Raw genomic sequence first — 18,774 nt, 5'->3', positions numbered from 1 at the left:
CATTTTATGCATTATTTATTTTGGGCTGTGCTGCGTCTGTTGCTGTGCATGGGCTTTCTCTACTCTCTGGTTGCAGTGTGTAGGCTTCTCATGTTGCAGCTTCCAGGCTCTAGAGCACAAGCTCAATGGCTGTGGCACAGGGGCCGAGCTGCTCTGTGGCTTGTGGGGTCTTTCTGGATCAGGGATGGAGCCTGTGTCTCCTGTGTTGTCAGGTGGATTCTCTACTACTGAACCACCACAGAAGTCCTTGAAAACATTTCTGATGTCGATGAAAGAAGGTGAAGAGGTGACATAGTTTTTCACAATTCTTTTAGTGGGACTGTAGCAAAAGAGCTGGAAGTTCAACATCCTAGACAGCATCTTACATATTGTACTGCAGGACTTTGCAGACCTTTTCTGTGAAGGGCCAAATAGTATATATTTTATGCTTTGACTGTGAGATAGCCTACTCCATTCTGCTGTTGTAGCATGAAAGTAGCCCTAGGGAGTCTGCAATGAACGAGTACAATACAAACTTCCAATACAAGTTTATATGTTGGCACTGAAATTTGAGTTTTGTATAAATTTTACATGACAAAATATTCCTTTTCTTTTGATTTTTTTCAATCAGCCATTTAAAATATAAAAATCATTCTTAGTCCACAGGAGTTCTGCCAGATTTGGTTTAAGGATTATTACAATACGTTGCTCCCTGATTTACAGTAATTTGGTAAAACAGTGATCCAAATTAGTAAGAGTCAATATTCTCAAAGTTAGCCTGGAGTCTGTCTCACATTTGCCAAAGCAAAGTCCTATATCCTTGAGACTTTAAGCCAAGTAATTCAGAAATGTATAAATTTAAGCATGAAAGTCCTTCTATTGCCAATAACGCCATTCGCCAGAGACAACCTCTGACTTCGGGTATTCAACTGTGCACACAGACACATATATAACACATGTAGTTTTAAAGAAACAATATATAACTGTACATGGGTTGCAATTTTAACAACAAAAAGGGACAACATACATATTGTTCTGCAATTTGATTTTTCAATTACAATATATTTTCAACATCTTTCCTAGTAATAATTTTTAACAAGAATTCTTGATCTTTAGTACATTTGAGCCATTTTCAATTTTGAACTGATAAACAATGAGCATAAGTATCTATCTATCTATCTATATGTTTGTACACATGGGTAGATATTTCTGCTGGATAGATTCTTGGAAGTAGTATTAATATTACTGGATCAAAGATATTCAAATTTTATATTGATGAAGTCATCCAAAAGTTTATCCTAGAGTTTCTCAACCTTGGTACATTTCAGTTCACTTCAGTTGCTCAGTCGTGTCTGACTCTTTGCAACCCCATGGACTGCAGCACCCCAGGCTTCCTTGTCCATCACCAACTCCTGCAGCTTACTCAACCTCATGTCCATTGAGTCAGTGATGCCATCCAACCATCTCATCCTCTGTCATCCCCTTCTCATCCTGCCTTCAATCTTTCCCAGCATCAGGGTCTTTTTCAATGAGTCAGCCCTTTGCATCAAGTGGCCAAAGTACTGAAGTTCCAGCTTCAGTATCAGTCCTTCCTTCCAATAAATATTCAGGACTGATTTCCTTTAGGATTGACTGCTTTGATCCCCTTGCAGTCCAAGGGACTCTCAAGAGTCTTCTCCAACACCACAGTTCAAAAGCATCAATTCTTTGGTGCTCAGCTTTCTTTATAGTCCAACTCTCACATCCATACATGACTACTGGAAAAACCATAGCTTTGACTGGATGGACCTTGCTCGGCAAAGTAATACCTCTGCTTTTTAATATGCTGTGTAGGTTGGTCATAGCTTTTCTTCCAAGAAGCAAGCGTCTTTTGGTATATTTAGGTATATTTGGTACATTTAGGTCTGGGTCTGGAGAACCTTTTGTTGTGGCGCTGTATCACACACTGTAGAATGTTTAGCAGCATCTCTGGCCTCTATGCATTCGATGCCAGTAACATCTCCCCTGTTGTGACAAACAAAAATGTCTCTTGATATTGTCAAATGTCCCCTGGGAAGGAGGTGGCAGGGGGCAGGTACAAAATCATCTTGGGCTGAAAACCACTACCTGGACATTTGTTTTATGTTCCTTAAATTTCTTTTTCTCCCTATCCCCTTTTCAATAACTTATGTTATCCTTCCTTCAAAAAGGAAAAGTGCTTCAAGGAATTTGTCATTTAGTATATATCACCCCTCTGTCATGGGCTAAAATGTGTCTCTTAAAATTCATGTGTTAATTCATTCATTAATTCATTCATTGTTACTTCATTCATTAATCCTAACCAGTAACTCAGAATGTGACTATATTTGGAGACAAGTTCTTTACAGAGGTTATGAAGTTAAAGTGAGGTTTTAAGAATGGACCCTAATCCAATATGACTGATGCTCTTATAAAAAGAAGAAATTTGATCACAGTCTTGTCCAGAGGAAAGACCATATGAAGATTGGGAGAAGCCAATCATCCACAAGCCAAGGAGAGAGGACCCAGAAACCAGTCCCATCAAAACCTTGATCTCAGACTTCCAGCCTCTAGAATTGTGAGAAAGTAAATTTCTGTTGTTCAAGTCAGCCAGTCTGTGGTACTTTGTTATGGCAGCCCTGGCAATCTAATATATCTTCCCAATGGGGGGAGGGGGGAAGAATTAATGAAAAAGGCAATGACTAATAACAACATTTAGAACTGGACATGGAACAACAGACTGGTTCCAAATAGGAAAAGGAGTATGTCAAGGCTATATATTGTCACCCTGCTTATTTAACTTCTATGCAGAGTACATCATGAGAAATGCTGGGCTGGAGGAAGCACAAGCTGGAATCAAGATTACTGGGAGAAATATCAATAATGTCAGATATGCAGATGACACCACTCTTATGGCAGAAAGTGAAGAACTAAAGAGCCTCTTGATGAAAGTGAAAGAGGAGAGTGAAAAAGTTGGCTTAAAGCTCAACATTCAGGAAACTAAGATCATGGCATCTGGTCCCATCACTTCATGGCAAATAGATGGGGAAACAGTGGAAACAGTGTCTGACTTTATTTTTCTGGGCTCCAAAATCACTGCAGATGGTGAGTGCAGCCATGAAATTAAAAGACGCTTACTCCTTGGAAGGAAAGTTATGACCAACCTAGATAGCATATTCAAAAGCAGAGACATTACTTTGTCAACAAAGGTCTATCTAGTCAAGGCTATGGTTTTTCCAATAGTCATGTATGGATGTGAGAGTTGGACCATAAGAAGTTGGACCATAAAGAGTTGGACCTGAGTGCAGAAGAATTGATGCTTTTGAACTGTGGTTTTGGAGAAGAGTCTTGAGAGTCCCTTGGACTGCAAGTGGATCAAAGCAGTCAATCCTGAAGGAGATCAGTCCTGGGTGTTCACTGGAAGGACTGATGCTGAAGCTGAAACTCCAATACTCTGGCCACCTGATGCGAAGAACTGACACATTTGAAAAGACCCTGATGCTAGGAAAGATTGAGGGCAGGAGGAGAATGGGACGACAGAGGATGAGATAGTTGGATGGCATCACCAACTCGATGGATGTGAGTTTGAGTGAACTCTGGGAGTTGGTAATGGACAGGGAAGCCTGGCGTGCTGTGGTCCATGAGGTCGCAAAGAGTCGGGCACGACTGAGCGACTGAACTGAACTGAATCCAAAGGAAAAAGTAACAATGGGTTGTGGTGGAGGAGATAACTTTTCTGAGAGGCTTCAAATCATTCTATGTAGCTTTAAATATAGGATAGGCTCTATCCAACCTCTTTTCTACAGCAGCTTTTCTGATGAACAATTATTAATATTTATAATCTCAATATCAAATTTAATTAATAAAGGTAATTCAAGAAAACAAGAGCAAGGCAAACAATGATTAGAGATCAGGAAAAATGAAAGAATTAGAGGAAGTGAAGTTTGTTGCTTAAAAAACACTATATTTTTAATTGTATAAATGATATTTACAATGTAGAAAACCCAGACCATGCAAATAAACAAAAAAGAAGAAAGTAAACATCACCTGAAATCCCACCATCCAAAGGCAATCACTGTTAAATATTGTGGCATAAGGACTCCCAAACTTTTTTCACTAGTATGTATATATGGGCAGATGTATAGATAGAAATACACACACACACACACACACACACATTCCTGAATGGGAACCTACTGTATCACTTATTTTGTCTGTTTCTTTTTCCTTATTCAATGGTATATTGAGAAGTTATTCCATGTCAGTAAATTATATTTCTAGAAATTGTTTTTGTTTTCTAAAAAATTTTTGGCCATGCCTGTGACATGTGGAACCATAGTTCTCCAATCGGGGGTCAAACCTGCATCCCCTGCATTGGAAGAATGGACTCTCCACTGCCGGACCACCAGGGAAGTCCTAGAAAATGGTTACTAATAGCTACTTTTGTTGAACTAAGTAGATCCATTGGAAAAAGATGAAATTAAAGGTAAGCCAGTCCCTAGAAGGTGCCTCCCAGTCGCAAGGGAAACTTAGAAGACAGATAGAAACAACATTCTTTATTTGAGGAAATCACAAAAATGTTGAAAAAAGAAGTGGATGAGGTCACAGGAAAGACTTAGAGTAGAAGATACTTGTACAGGATGTGGTAAAGACAAATCTATGGCCCTCCTCCAGCTAAGCACAGTATTCCCCAGCTTTGCCAGCCAAGAAGCATAGCTCATCCCCCCAGTTCACTATAGGATGCGTCCACTTTATTTTGAAAACTGCTCTCTTTGAAAAAACAAAGCTCCCAGTGACAGCCTTAACTTGCCCATTGCAGTATTTCCCCAGAGAATCTTGTTATCAGGGTCTGGCGAGCACACACAGCCTGTTTGTCAATTAGGAAGAGGGCTCCCCCTCTGCTGGCCCTTCCTCCAGACACTGCAGCCCTAGATTAGGGCACAGGACTTTCCAGGAGAACATCAGTTGGTTTCAACCCTTACTTTGGCCTTTGGCTCTTGGCCAGGTAACGGCAGCGCGATAGCTCACACAATGGCCTTGTTTGGTATGGTCCCATTGACCCACTTAAACTTCTACAGGGCATGTGCATGAATAATCTGCCCATTTCATGCTGTCATCCTGCCCAACTAAAGTACTTCTCTGCCTCCTGCACTCCTAGTTCCTCCGAACTGGGCCAGAGGCACCAAAGCCATCGTCCATGGCTTTGCTTCATAATAATAAATTATAGCTATAATTTTTAAAGTGTGTAACCTTTACCAGATCCTGCACTAAGTGCCTTGCATCCATTATTTTATCCTCACAACAACACTATGAAGAAGTATATTCAATGACTATTCCCACTTTACAGATGAGATTACTGAGATCTGAGAGAGTAACGTGATGTAAGTCCAACATGTTCATAACTGCTTGCAAGGGTGTAAACTCAATGCACGTGAGTTTGAGTGAACTCTGGGAGTTGGTGATGGACAGGGAGGCCTGGCGTGCTGCAGTCCATGAGGTCACAAAGAGTCAGACACGACTGAGCGACTGAACTGACTGAACTGGCTGACAATGATTATACATCAAGGGGGGATGTCTCCGTGGTTAATCTAACAGGGGCAGCCCAACTTCAACTACAATCTCTGTTTGTTATCTGTAGGGAGGGAAGTCTCCAGGATACCTGGTTTTCACTAGCAATGTTTTCCTCACTCTTGGGCAGGGTTCAGGCCCAGTTCACATCCTGTCTTTAAGATGGATAACAGGCTTCAAGATGGAGTCTCTCCTGCTTTCCTCACACTGGCCCCAACAAAATGAGAGGCCCAAATTTAAGAAGTTGATTTAAGGTTCAGAGGAGGTGCGATTGAAGATTCTGTACAGAGAAGTTGAAGCTAATAAAACAGAATTCCAGAGAGGGTGGGAAGGGCAGATATCAAGAATACAAGAATAGCCCCGATTCTCTTCATGAATCTCAGTTTTGCCCCCTCTCCACCCCTCCCACCCAAGAGAGCTGGGCTGAGGGCAGGTGATTGATGAGAGACCCGGGCCCAAGGTGCAGCGTGCAGTTCTTCTTAAACACCAGGGGTAGCTTGGAGCGAAAACGCAGAACTCAAAAGTTGGTCTCCCACAGCAGTCTGGGGACACAGGAATTTTCTTGGATGGATGTTCAACTGCCACCAAAAATAATGATATTGCTCACCTCTGCACGTGGACTCCAGAATCTCTGGCAGCCTGTCTGTAGAGCAAAGCTCCTTTGATTCACTTGGAATGGAGAAATTTGGGTCACGTGGTTAAGCACAAGCCAATCATTGTGGCCTTAGGATACTGGATTCCAGTGATGTTCCAGGCCTTCCACAGTTTGGAGCATTCACTGTACTCTGCAGCACTTCTGGAGCCCAAGTGGAGCCCCACCTGATCATAGCAACTGAGTGTAAGACAAAGAATGGTCATTCAAAGGAAATTCTGTGTCTTCCTACTAGGGTGGATGTGGAGCCCAACACCAAGGTCAGAGGTGTGGAGCCCAGTACAAAGTTCACAGGATAAAAATCTCTGAACCTGACCAAGCCCCATAGCAACTGTTGCCATGAGCTTTTGGATCAAAACTGGCCAGTTCCCAGACTTCGTATTATGTAAAATACCCATCCTACTATCCACCCTAGAGCATCCTAACCAATCACCTAATGCCACCATTCCAGTAGGAATTTTCTGTCTTGACGCCATAAAAGTTTGTTCGGCTCTCCCTTAAGCTGGCCCACTGTTCTAACAGCTTGTCCCACTCTAACAAACTTTATTCTCCTCTCCTGCCTCATGTCTGGAAATTCTTTTCCAACCTGCCACACAGACCAGGACAGTGGGGGGTTGGGGGGTTGGGCAGGTAACAATGACAATGATCATCACTCAGTCTTGTCTGACTCTCTGCGACCTCATGGGCTATACAGTCCATGGAATTCTCCAGGCCAGAATACTGGAGTGGGTAGTTGTTCCCTTCTCCAGGGTATCTTCCCAATCCAGGGATCAAACCCAGGTCTCCCACATTGCAGGCCAATTCTTTACCAGCTGAGCCACCAGAGAAGCCCTGGGCAGGTAAAGTCAGCATGTTTACTGAATATGGAATTAAGTCAGAAAACATTCCATTCAGTTTAATTAAGAAGTAGCCTTGATGACCTTGAAGTTTGAGCTGGATCAAACTCGCAAAGATGAAGGGTAGAAAAAGGATTGTGCATTATCTCGCATGTTGATTGTGTCCTCGGAAATGTAAGTCCCAAGAGGGCAGGTGATAATGTTTCATTGTTTTCCTCGTGATTGTTACCCCATGTTGTCGCGATGTCTGTCACTTAGTAGGTAGTCAGTAAACATTTGTTATATTAAAAAAGAAATACAAGTAGAAAAGTCCATGGATTTTTTTTTTTTTTTTTTTTTTCAGGGAGAGAGGGCTATGACTGAAAATTTGTAATGGAGAGAGGACAAAGGGAAGTCAGGCGGCGGAATTTAGGGCTTCAATCAATATCTGTAAAGAGGACCAGATGGACCAGAAGTTTGAGCTTAGAACTCTGCCTGAGTGCATTCCTTTAAACCAAGAATTGTCAGCTTTCTCATGCAAAGCTGCTGGGCAACGTGTTTTTCGGAAACGGGGATAACCCTGTGAACACCGCAATCTGCAGACGCAGGAAGGAAAGAAGAGTTAAAGTCTCAACTTTTTCCTGGAGTCCCTGACAACTTGATTTTTAAATTTCCCTCTAAATACGGAACCCATGTTACTTTGGCAGAGACTCCGCGGCTCTAAGGGAACCCGAGCATTTAATTAACGTTTTCTAACTGGGGAAGCCGGAAGCGCCGAAGAAGAATGGTGGGCGTGGACAACGCGAAGGCAGCTGGAGGCCCGCCCCCTTCCCAGAGTACACTGCGGCCGCCGAGTGCGTGAGCCAGCTTCCGGCCGTCTCCCGCTGTGCCAGCGGGAGGGTCGGACCATGGACGGGCTCCGGGCTAGCGCCGGGCTGCTGAGACGCGGGCGGTTGAGGCGCCGGCGCCAGCAACAGCCACACAGCGGGTCGGTCCTGGCCCTGCCCCTGAGGCCCAGGAAGATCCGACGGCAGCTGAGGAGAAGTGTCTCGTCCCGAATGGCCGCGCTCAGGGCCCAGACCCTGCAGAGCGAGGACTCGGAGGACTCGAGGGTGGAGTCCACGGTCGGTGAACCCGGGGACCCGCTGGCGGGAGGGGCGGCGGCCCTCTCGGATGCGACCGGGCGGGAGCCGCACGGCCAGCTCGGGCCCGTGGAGCTGCTGGAGGCTTCGCCTGCGTCCCGCTCCCTGCAGACTCCCCGCGCCCTGGTGGAGGCGCAGACCCCGGCGGCACGCTTGGTGGAAGCGCACACCCCGGCGGCACGCTTGGTGGAAGCGCACACCCCGGCGGCACGCTTGGTGGAAGCGCACACCCCGCCGGCGCGCTTGGTGGAGGCGTCGGCGCTGCCCGCGCGCCTGGTGGAGACCTCGGCCCTGCTGTGCTCTACCCAGCACTTGGCGGCCGTACCACCGTCCGTGGCTCCTGCCATGCTGTCGGGGCCGCAGGGGGAAAGCATGGGCGAGGAGCTGCCCTGGGACTCCCCGCTGCAGCGCATCTTGGCCGAGCTGAATCGCATCCCTAGCAGCCGGCGACGGGCGGCGCGCCTCTTCGAGTGGCTCATCTCGCCCATGCCTCCGGACCATTTCTACCGGCGCCTGTGGGAGCGCGAGGCAGTGCTGGTGCGGCGGCAGGACCACAGCTACTACCAGGGTCTTTTCTCTACCGCCGTCCTCGACTCCATACTGCGCAACGAGGAGGTGCAATTCGGACAGCACCTGGACGCCGCGCGCTACATCAATGGGCGGCGCGAGACCTTGAACCCGCCCGGCCGCGCCCTGCCCGCCGCCGCGTGGTCCTTGTACCGGGCCGGCTGCTCCCTGCGCCTCCTCTGCCCGCAGGCTTTCTCCAGCACCGTGTGGCAGTTTTTGGCCGTACTCCAGGAGCAGTTCGGAAGCATGGCAGGCTCCAACGTTTACCTTACGCCCCCCAACTCGCAGGGCTTTGCCCCCCACTACGACGACATCGAGGCTTTCGTGCTGCAGCTGGAAGGTAGGAAACTCTGGCGGGTCTACAGACCGCGGGTGCCGACCGAGGAACTGGCCCTGACGTCCAGCCCCAACTTCAGCCAGGACGACCTCGGAGAGCCGGTGCTGCAGACGGTGCTGGAACCTGGAGATTTGCTCTATTTCCCCCGAGGCTTCATTCACCAAGCCGAATGCCAGGATGGGGTGCACTCTCTGCACTTGACCTTGTCCACATTCCAGCGTAATACTTGGGGCGACTTCCTGGAGGCTGTACTGCCCCTGGCAGTGCAGGCCGCAATGGAGGAAAATGTGGAGTTTCGTAGGGGGCTGCCCCGAGACTTTATGGATTACATGGGGGCCCAGCATTCGGATTCTAAGGATCCGCGAAGAACCGCTTTCATGGAGAAGGTGCGGGTCCTGGTTGCCCGCTTGGGACACTTTGCCCCAGTTGATGCTGTGGCTGACCAGCGAGCCAAAGACTTCATCCACGATTCTCTGCCCCCTGTGTTGACTGACAGGGAGAGGGCACTAAGCGTTTACGGGCTCCCAATTCGCTGGGAGGCTGGAGAACCTGTAAACGTGGGAGCCCAGTTGACAACAGAAACTGAAGTGCACATGCTTCAGGATGGTATAGCTCGGCTGGTGGGTGAGGGGGGCCATTTGTTTCTTTATTACACAGTGGAGAACTCCCGAGTTTATCACCTGGAGGAGCCTAAGTGCTTGGAGATATACCCCCAGCAAGCTGATGCCATGGAACTCTTGCTTCGCTCCTACCCAGAGTTTGTGAGAGTAGGGGACTTGCCCTGTGACACTGTGGAGGACCAGCTTTCCTTGGCAACCATGTTATATGATAAGGGGCTGCTGCTCACCAAGATGCCTCTAACCTGAACTACTTAATCACTAAATGCCAGAAATAAGACAGTAATGATTCTCTCCCACCACCTTTTGAGGGAGAAAACTCATTTTCTTACTTGATACCCATCAGTGTGTTTATATTTACCTTTATGACTGCCTCAGTGTCACAGAAGTCAGACAATCTTCTAGGAGACACCTCACCTAGGCACAGAAGTAAAAGCAGGAGTTGGAGATGGAAAAGGAGCCTTTTCTGCAGGAGTAACTTGATTCCTGATCATTTGAGAGACCAACTTCATCATCACCCTCAGGCTTCAGAGTACTGTGTGGCATTTGCTGTGTTACTCTGCTTGAGACATCAGAAGTTTTTACCTGGAATTTGCATCCTTCATTTGAGTTCTCTTTCATCAGTTTGGGGGGAGGGTTGGGGTCAGTTTCCTGTTTGTTACTGTGAGTTTGTGTGAATGTTAGAAAAATTATTAAAGTGCCAGAGAGTTTTCCTTTTCTGAGGCTAAATTATTGTGTGGCATGGTCTGAAGAAATGTGGGAGGAAGGAGGGTAGATAGGGGAAAACTGCAGTGGCTGAGGCACAAGGTAACTTGGGGTGGATGTAGGATTGGGGCCAATTTTGCAACCCTAGGGGTAATTGATTCATTTTAATCATGCTCCTTGAACCCCAAACAGCACAATCCTATTAGAAAAGTTATAAGTATATTATGTTTTTTAAAGGGTATTATGTTTTTCCTCAGTGCTTGCTTGCATCAGGGGCTGGCGCTGCTCCTAAAATAGGCAACATGTTACTAGCTGCGCTGTCAGAGGCCACAGTCAGCCAACTTGTAGCAGGCTGGCCGTGAGGGAATGCTGGTGTCCAAGTTACTTTCCACTCTTATTTTTTTCTGGTAGTTGAAAGAAACTTCCCCAAATCTGGCAAATGAATATTCTCATTGTTGGTGGAAGAGAGCCTGGTGTACCAGAGGGAGCACTGGACTTGGAACCAGAAAACCTGGGTTTGGGGTGGTGGCTGGTGGGCAGCTAGCTGGCTGGATGACCTGAGGCTGCTGCTGCTATGCCTGGGCGCACTTGATTTTATGTTTTGGTACAGCTTGATGTTTCCACCTCATCATTTAGGTTGTATCTGGGACTTTTAAGATCATTTTGCCATGAGTGCTAAGTTTCAGTTATATAAAGTTGAGAACTTGATGAAGTCTTTTTTTAAGTTGCAAAAGCCTAGATGTACATGAGAGTACATCTCAGCCTATTCAAGGTTAAGCTTCAAGGCTTTTTCGGAGTGCTTAGCCAGACATACAGCAGTTTTTTTGTTTTTCTAAGGTGTCCTTTTTTTTGACCTCACTTTCAAATTGGTTCAGTTAGAGCTACATCATTCATTTTCGTAAAGGGACCAGATAGCAAAATCAAAACCCAAGGGGCAAGGAAAAGATAACAGACTGAGATGGTGGCCAAGAAGAAAGAGAAGTATCCTTTCCTGGCTCTCATCCTACAGGGCTCACAACTAAGTCCCCAGACATCCAGTCCTGAAAAAGGCTTGTTAAGGGAATCAAGGCATAGGACTCATTCCTAGAAAACCTACCCTGAAAAATTTCTTGGAGAAAAGTATGGAGCTTCAGTGGTTTTTGCCCTTCTTTGGGTTGCACATAAACACGTTTTGCTTCCTCCTTCACTTTTTTTACAGCTGCCTCAATCTTGAATACTTTCTGTATCAACAGTTCCTTTTGGCTTAGTGTTTGAATCTGAAACAGAACAGATGATGATTAAAAAAAACTATCAGGCTGCAGATCATCAAAAAGTGTTAATGAAGTAACATATTGCATCATGCTTATTAATATTAGGTGGTACATAAAATGCCTGAGAACATTGTTCTCTTGTGACGTTGGTTGGACATTTTTACACCCGTTATGAAAAAACCACCTGTAAATGAAAAATTTAGCTTTTGGGCATGATGAATCTGCTAAGAAATGCCTGATGTGAAATTGGTTTTGTGAATTATATTTAGAAAGAATCTTTTGCCTTTTTAAAAGTATTTTTTCCCCTCTACTCATCTCTGCCAGCAGCTTTGAAAAATTAGAACCACCTGTTTAGCTAGTGTTCCTTTGGGGAAAGAGCCCAGATTAGGAATTAAGAGAAATTTAGAAGGAAAAAGAAAATCTAGGGGGCCACCTCCAATCCCTCATTCCTTCTTTATACCCATCTGCAAAAAAGAAGGAACTTGGGTTTAGAGAATAGTGGGGAGAACACGGGAAGGAAGGAAACAGTATTTCAGAAACAGCAACAAACTGATCTCAACGGCTACTTGATGGGACTAATAGGTTCTGCTGTTTGTCGTTTTATTATTAGGATTTTATAATCCTGTCTTGCACAGATGTGTTTTGTATCTTCAAGTGATACTGTTTTCTCTGAGATTGTAGAAAATATTTCTACAATTAGAAATATTGAAAATGTATCTACATGCTTGGGGAAGGGAGTCTGAGAAACTCTTGTTTAGTCGCTAAGTCGTATTGATTCTTTTGCGACCCCATGGACTGTAGACTGCCAGGTTCCTCAGCCCATGGACTTTCTCAGGCAAGAATACTGGAGTGGGTTGCCATTTCCTTCTTCAGGGAATCTCTCCTACCCAGAGATGGAACCTGCATCTCCTGCTTTGGCAGGCAGATTCTTTACCACTGAGCCACCAGGGAGGAACTCTTGAGAACCCTGAATTTTTTCTTGAAAATATAGCTTATACTTATCTACCCTGTTCCTGATCTCCTGAAGCATTTCTTGGTTTCCTTCATTTTCTAAGTTGAGTATCTTCATTGCATGGTGAATTTCTCTGAAAGGTAAGAAGAACTTCTTAGATTAAATCTTCCTTTCCTTGAAAGCATGGAGGTGGAAAATACAGCCCTTGGAATCGGACAAGAATTCCAATCTCAAGTTCCAATCTCAACTGTGCAGTTTTGCTGAGCTTTATTTGCAAAACTGGTATGATGCTTAGCTTGTAGGGGTGTTCTGTAGTTTTTGAGATGACATATTTGAAGGTACTAATAGATAATGTTTATTGAACACCTTTATTACAGGTACTAACATGTTATCTCCTTAATCACCACCACATACCCATATGGTAGACTACCGTTTGCATCTGATACATGAAAAAATGGGCTCGGAGAATTAACTTACCCAGGCTCACATAGCTAGCACATGTGTGAGCTGGGGTTCAAATCCTGCTCTTATGGACTCCAAAGCCTGTCATCACTAAGTAGGCACTTGAGAAATGTTAATTGAATTAAAAAACCACCTGGAATGCTGAACAAATACGTAAACTACCTGAGCTTCACTTTCAATCTAATTTAGTCCTGTTTTTCTGTTGCCTACGTGGATAGTAGATGAATGGCACAGGTAAGCCTGTGGTTTTTACAGCTGTTAAGCAGCCTGAAGAGTCAGGGACACAGTCTGTTAACAAGGTTGGAAGAATTGGCAGTACAAGAGGTCTTGGCAAGAACCAGAGGTTAGTGCTTACTTCAGAACAGCCTCATGGTTCTCTAGGAGCAGCACGTCGAGGAAGGTGTCCCTGACCCGGTCTCCTTGAAGTTTGAGGGCTAGGATGCTCCGGCAAGCCTCTAGTCGTACACCCGGGGATTCTTCATAGTGGACAGCCCAGAGCAGGAGATCTGTCAGCTGGGGACTCACGCAGCCAATTTGCCCCAAAGCTGCAGAGATTAGAGGGCATGTCCCACTGTCACTTAAGACTGTGTTGGCTGTGTCCTAGCATCCAGAAGTGGCCTTACTAGTAAATACTAAGAAAGAATAGGCAACCACTTGCTAAATTAAATATTACAAAAACTAAACTAAGTATATTGTCTTTGAAAAGTGGTGAAAGTCGCTCAGTCGTATCTGACTCTTTGCAACCCCATGGACTATACAGTCCATGGAATTCTCCAGACCAGAATATTGGAGTGGGTAGCCTTTCCCTTCTCCAGGGTATCTTCCCAACCCAGGGATCAAACCCAGGTCTCCCACATTGCAGATGGATTCTTTACCAGCTGAGCCACAAAGGAAGCCCAAGAATACTGGAGTGGGTAGCCTATCACTTCTCCAGTGGATATCTTCCCTTTTAGATGACAATCAGTATTTTAGGAATTCTCTAGAGAATTCCCAGGAGGGGGATATTCAATCCTCATCCATTAGGATGTGAGAATACACTAACGTATTTACCCAGGGATGAGATATGGGATGGATAACTCAGAAGACCAGCCTAGTCAAGTAAGGGGAAAAGAAAGTATAGTTACACTTCATGGTTCTACCCAGCGCTGATCCTCATAGGGACCTGCCAGACTGTCAGAAGCAATGTCAAAGATCCGTAAAAAGAAGCTCCAGGAAATTTGAGGGCAGGATTTTAGGTTTGTAGCAGTCTTAAATCTGGTCTGACTTTTACGGAGTCCTATGGTTGACACCTCTACAGAAAGCAAGTATATCCAGTAGTGGATACCTCCTTGGAACTCATACCTAACTGTTGTCAGTCCTCTTGACATAGACCTAGACTCGGGATCCTTAACTAAAAATTGAAGGAAATGATTTTTAATTTCTTCTGAGAAGCTGTGATCATCCCCTCCCTTCCCCTCTACCCTCTTCCTAAAGAGATTCTGGGGATCCTCTATATAAAACATGGAAAGGTATTAGAGGTAGAGGAGTTGGAGCCACTGCCATAATACCTCGAATGGCAAAGGCCTTGATTTTCCAGCAGGGATCTCCCTGTATCAGATTCAGAAGGCATTCAAGGACCTAGGACGGATAAAAGGCAGTTTTGAGTGGAGAGAATAAGCAGAACGGACAGGGTCTGCTGTTCTCTAAAATATGCTTTAACTGGAAAAGTGAGCTATCAAATCTAGTGAGAAATGAGCTGGAGCCAGAAGTACTAGCTTACATACAGTGTTCTTTCCTGTCTAGAGATTGATTTTCACAGCTCACAGATCTCTGGCTGTATAGGCTTCTTTTGAATACCTTCGTCAGGTTTTCCACTAATAACTAGAGATTATAACTCCATCCGCTGGAGTTGATCCCAAAGCCTATGAGCACACATGTCATGAGAAGCTGGTTAACTGAGGTGAGAACAGGCTTCAGGGGTGTGCTCTAGAGTGAGTCTAGGCTGGCTTGGAGCTATGTGTGGTCCTAACTGTTGGTGTGACCTATATATCTCCTCACCTTCCTGTTCTGATCTCTCATTCTGTGTCCCTACAGAATGGTGAGTGATCTATGTATGAGGGAAGCACAGGGTAATGTCCTCTTGGGTCAATCAGGTAAGAAGGGTACATGTCTCCTTGACTCACCATATTATCACGGATCTGCAGGGCACCAGCTGCCAAACAAGCTGCCCGCCGAACTGCCATGAAGTCATCAGAGAAGCAGTTCAGAAAGCTTGGGAGAAGCTTGACGGTCATAAGCTTGAGCCCACAAATCAGGTAGAGGGCTTCCACACGCTCCTGGAAATTTCCTTGACCCAGCTTGATTCTGTAAGGCACAGGTGCTTTTATTTTCCCTCCTCAAACTTTTTCCATTCCTTTCTTTACCCCTACTCCTACCTCCAGTGCCCTCAGGCTGAAATCTAGCTTCTGTAGGCTCGCCATTATCCACTCCCACCCTTTCCTAGTTAGCCTTATCCCCACTAATTTGTTTCACCAGGTAGAGACCTCAACTGTTTTATTTACTTGAATCCCTATTACCTAGCGTATGCTAGATGCTATAAACCCTGTTGAATGACTGAATAAAGAAAACTTGAAACATACACCTCTTGCTTCAGTCAAGTTCTCTTCTCGTGCCTTCACACGTGTCATGTTCACTTCAATATTTGGCTTCTAGTATGGAATGTCTTACCTTCTCTCTGCTTATGTAGTCTTATCCATCCTTCATGAAACTTGACCTTGCTAGGCATTTGTGTATCTTGTATAATCAGAATCATGTCATATGTTTGAACTCTCAAGACATCTAAAACAGTGCCTGAACACATAATGGGCATTTAATTAATGGTTCCTCCCTTATCCACATTCTTAGTATCTATAGGGACAGTTAACTTTTTATTTTATTAAAAAAAAAAATCTGCAGTGGCTCTTGTACAAGGCTGAGCATACTGAGCAGCTCAATAAATGCCGTTTCTTTCTCCATATTGACAAGGTATTACCTGATTGTGTCATGCACCTCTTTTCCAAGGTTCATTTGCCCCAGAGCTTGGGCAGCTGCTTGTCTCACTTTCTTATTCCAGTCACTCAACATCAGCTGGATCAACTTATGTTTCATATCCTATAAACAGGTATAATAGTTAGCTTCCATTTATCACCGCATCAGTTTTGCATGTTCAGTCACCAAGCTGTGTCCGAATCTTTTCGACCCTGTGGACTGTAGCCTGCCAGGCTCCTCTGTCCAGGGGATTTCCCAGGCAAAAATACTGGCGTGGGTTGCCATTTCCTCCTTCAGGGGATCTTCCCGACCCAGGGATTGAATCCTTGTCTCCTGCATTGGCACGTGGATTCTTTAACCACTGAACCACCTGGGAATCCCATTTTGTAATTGGCATTGTACTAATAAGCAGTTTTACCCATCACTTAATCCTCCCAAATAATCCCATATGGCAGATACTACCACTTACAGGTGACAAAATGGAGGCTTAGATTTCTTACTCATGGTTAACATGTTGAGTCCTGGAGCCAGAACTCAGACCCAGCCCTATTTTTGAAGCTCATGCTTTAAACTAACCAAACTATATTGTCAGCTGCCCTTGAGACTCTTAAAATTTGAAGGTGATACATTAGTAGGGTGACCACCTCATCCCAATTTGCCTGGGCAAGTCCTATGTACTAGACCAGCTAGGACCTTTGGCCACCCTGTGTGTTAGTATATCTCTCAAAGCAGAAGGGATAAAAATGACTTGGTGATTAGGTAACATGCCCTAAGCTATTCTCCCTCCTTGAAATAGCTCCCTTTCCACCCTTGATACCTGATGTTTTCCTATTCTTTTAGAATTGACCTCAAAAGGCTGTCCTCAGAGAACTCACCTCTGCCTTCTGTAAGCATTAGGAAATCCCCATAATACTTTACAGCTACATCTGTTATAGCTGCTTATGTGTAACATTTAGCAAGAGAAGACATGTTATCTTTGCATACCCAGTGCTAGCTACCTGCCTAATATGTAAGATGTGGTCAGAAACTGCAGGCTCACTGAATAAGTGAAAGAACTGATGGACATGTTGTTTAACCCCATCAATCTGATGTGATGGTCTCATCTTTACACCATCCCCTGCTTGCTCTGCATGGCTTTTTACTTCCAATAGGCCATCCTGAGTGACAAGTGCTGAGAAGGTGAATGTGCAAATGAATCAGATGTTGTTAAAAAGATATTGTTAAATGCATATTCTGACTGAATTGACCCGGGGTGAGATTTTTGCATTTCCAGCAAATTCCCAAGTGATATCTGTGCTGCTGGTCCCAGACTTTAGCAGCAAGGTCCAGGCAGAATTAACCCAGACTAGAATGACCCAGGGATAGAACCTGGGTCTCCTGCACTGCAGGCAGATTCTTTACAGTCTGAGCCACCAGGGAAGTCCAGAATTATACTGACTATACTGAATGGTCAAGTTTTGTGCTTTCCATGTCAAAATTCAAGGGTTAAAAACAGCAGTGTTCTGGGCCATTGTGGAGTTGCCTAGTGTTACAAGGAAAAGATAATGGCATATAGGAAGAAGGGGAAAAGCCCATTTGGACAGCTGAAGTTGATTTTAAAATAATGGCAAGAAGGAGGTCAGTTGAAAGCCTAGATGATGGTCAGGGTTTCCCATTCCTGGAAGTCTTTCCTTAATTCTAAGTCTTGCTCAGCTGTCCCACACGCCTTCATAGAACTTTACTAAGTTCAGCCCATACTAATGTCTCTCTGAAGAGTTTTAAGAGAGTACATTACATTTATCTCTTGTTCTTGAATCATTTGTATATGTTGATCTTGTTACTCCCACGCTAATGTCAGCTCTTTGAAAGTGGGGACTATGGTGACACATACTTATAAAGTACCTTGGTGTGGAGGCAATGTCAAATTACTATAAAAAGTTTCTAAACTTTTAAAATTTTTATTCTTTGCTTATTTCATTGTAGATAGGTTACAGTTTGTGGACTCCCACCAGGCTGAGAAGCAGTGGCTTAAGTAACAGAACGATATGTTGGCATGTGAAGATAATTCTGGGTTAGGACTAAGAGGCAGCAATATGGGAACAGATCTTTTTGGTAAGAACGGGAAACCAGATAGCAGCAAAAAGTGGAAAAGCTCCCGAGCCCAGTTTTGCTTAGACCTTCTGTCCTGGAAACAGAAAGAGAAGGCTTACCAAACTGACATTTCCACCGATCCGGGAGAGAGCCCGGCAGGCCACAATGCGGTCTTTCCATTGACGGCTATTCAGCTCCACAGCAAGCATGGTATGTATCAGGGTCTGAGGAAATAGAAGACTTGTATGGAGATCCACGGTCACTTTTAGAGATGCTGGGACCTTAAAGAAGTTACACCCTAATCTGGCGTCCAGCATGATTAATATCACAAACACATGGGATGCTTGTTGCTAGCAAAGTAAAGATGGGGTTTACAATGGGCCCTCTTCCATCCAAGCCAACTGATGTCAAGGAAGAAATACAGATTAGTAATCTGAACAGAAAATCCCTGGGACCTTCTTGATTTAACTATCTTTCCCCCTAAAATGGTTTGTATATGCCTCAGTCTGAGTTTTACATTTCTACTGGAAGTAAATGCAATTGTACATCTGTATGGTTTTCAATGGTAAACTGCTGCTGCTGCTGCTGCTGCTGCGTCACTTCAGTCATGTCCGACTCTGTGTGACCCCATAGACAGCAGCCCACCAGGCTCCCC

The 18,774-nt window shown here is 44.8% G+C and overlaps 1 protein-coding gene across 12 annotated transcripts in view; it reads right to left on the bottom strand.

Annotated features, from left to right (window-relative positions):
- HEATR4 (HEAT repeat containing 4) overlaps window positions 1-18,774 on the bottom strand; it is a 48,528-nt gene that overhangs the window by 5,438 nt on the left and 24,316 nt on the right. For 8 of the 12 annotated variants that reach the window (XR_015134032.1, XR_015134033.1, XM_086319807.1 and 5 more), the window contains 8 exons: window positions 18,239-18,343; window positions 16,054-16,172; window positions 15,206-15,386; window positions 14,591-14,660; window positions 13,399-13,588; window positions 12,636-12,714; window positions 11,476-11,635; window positions 10,036-10,091 (listed from right to left, as the gene is read on the bottom strand). Coding sequence is in view for 8 of the 12 variants with exons in the window: in XM_086319807.1 (XP_086175933.1) it covers window positions 10,036-10,091; window positions 11,476-11,635; window positions 12,636-12,714; window positions 13,399-13,588; window positions 14,591-14,660; window positions 15,206-15,386; window positions 16,054-16,172; window positions 18,239-18,343 (960 nt within the window). In the remaining 4 variants the exon portion in view is untranslated. Of the gene's footprint in view, window positions 1-6,151; window positions 6,377-7,341; window positions 7,608-7,854; window positions 9,607-10,035; window positions 10,092-11,475; window positions 11,636-12,635; window positions 12,715-13,398; window positions 13,589-14,590; window positions 14,661-15,205; window positions 15,387-16,053; window positions 16,173-18,238; window positions 18,344-18,774 lie in introns of those variants that run through there. The other 4 variants (XR_015134030.1, XR_015134031.1, XM_086319805.1 and 1 more) reach the window with 3 other exon arrangements.

Source organism: Bos grunniens, chromosome 10 (genome assembly GCF_055505025.1).
Source record: "Bos grunniens cultivar Pamir isolate PY7600 chromosome 10, Bosgru_T2T1.0, whole genome shotgun sequence".
Taxonomy (NCBI): domain Eukaryota; kingdom Metazoa; phylum Chordata; class Mammalia; order Artiodactyla; family Bovidae; genus Bos; species Bos grunniens.
The sequence above is the reverse complement of the archived record's forward strand: the minus strand, read 5'-3'. Positions and strand labels throughout refer to the sequence as shown.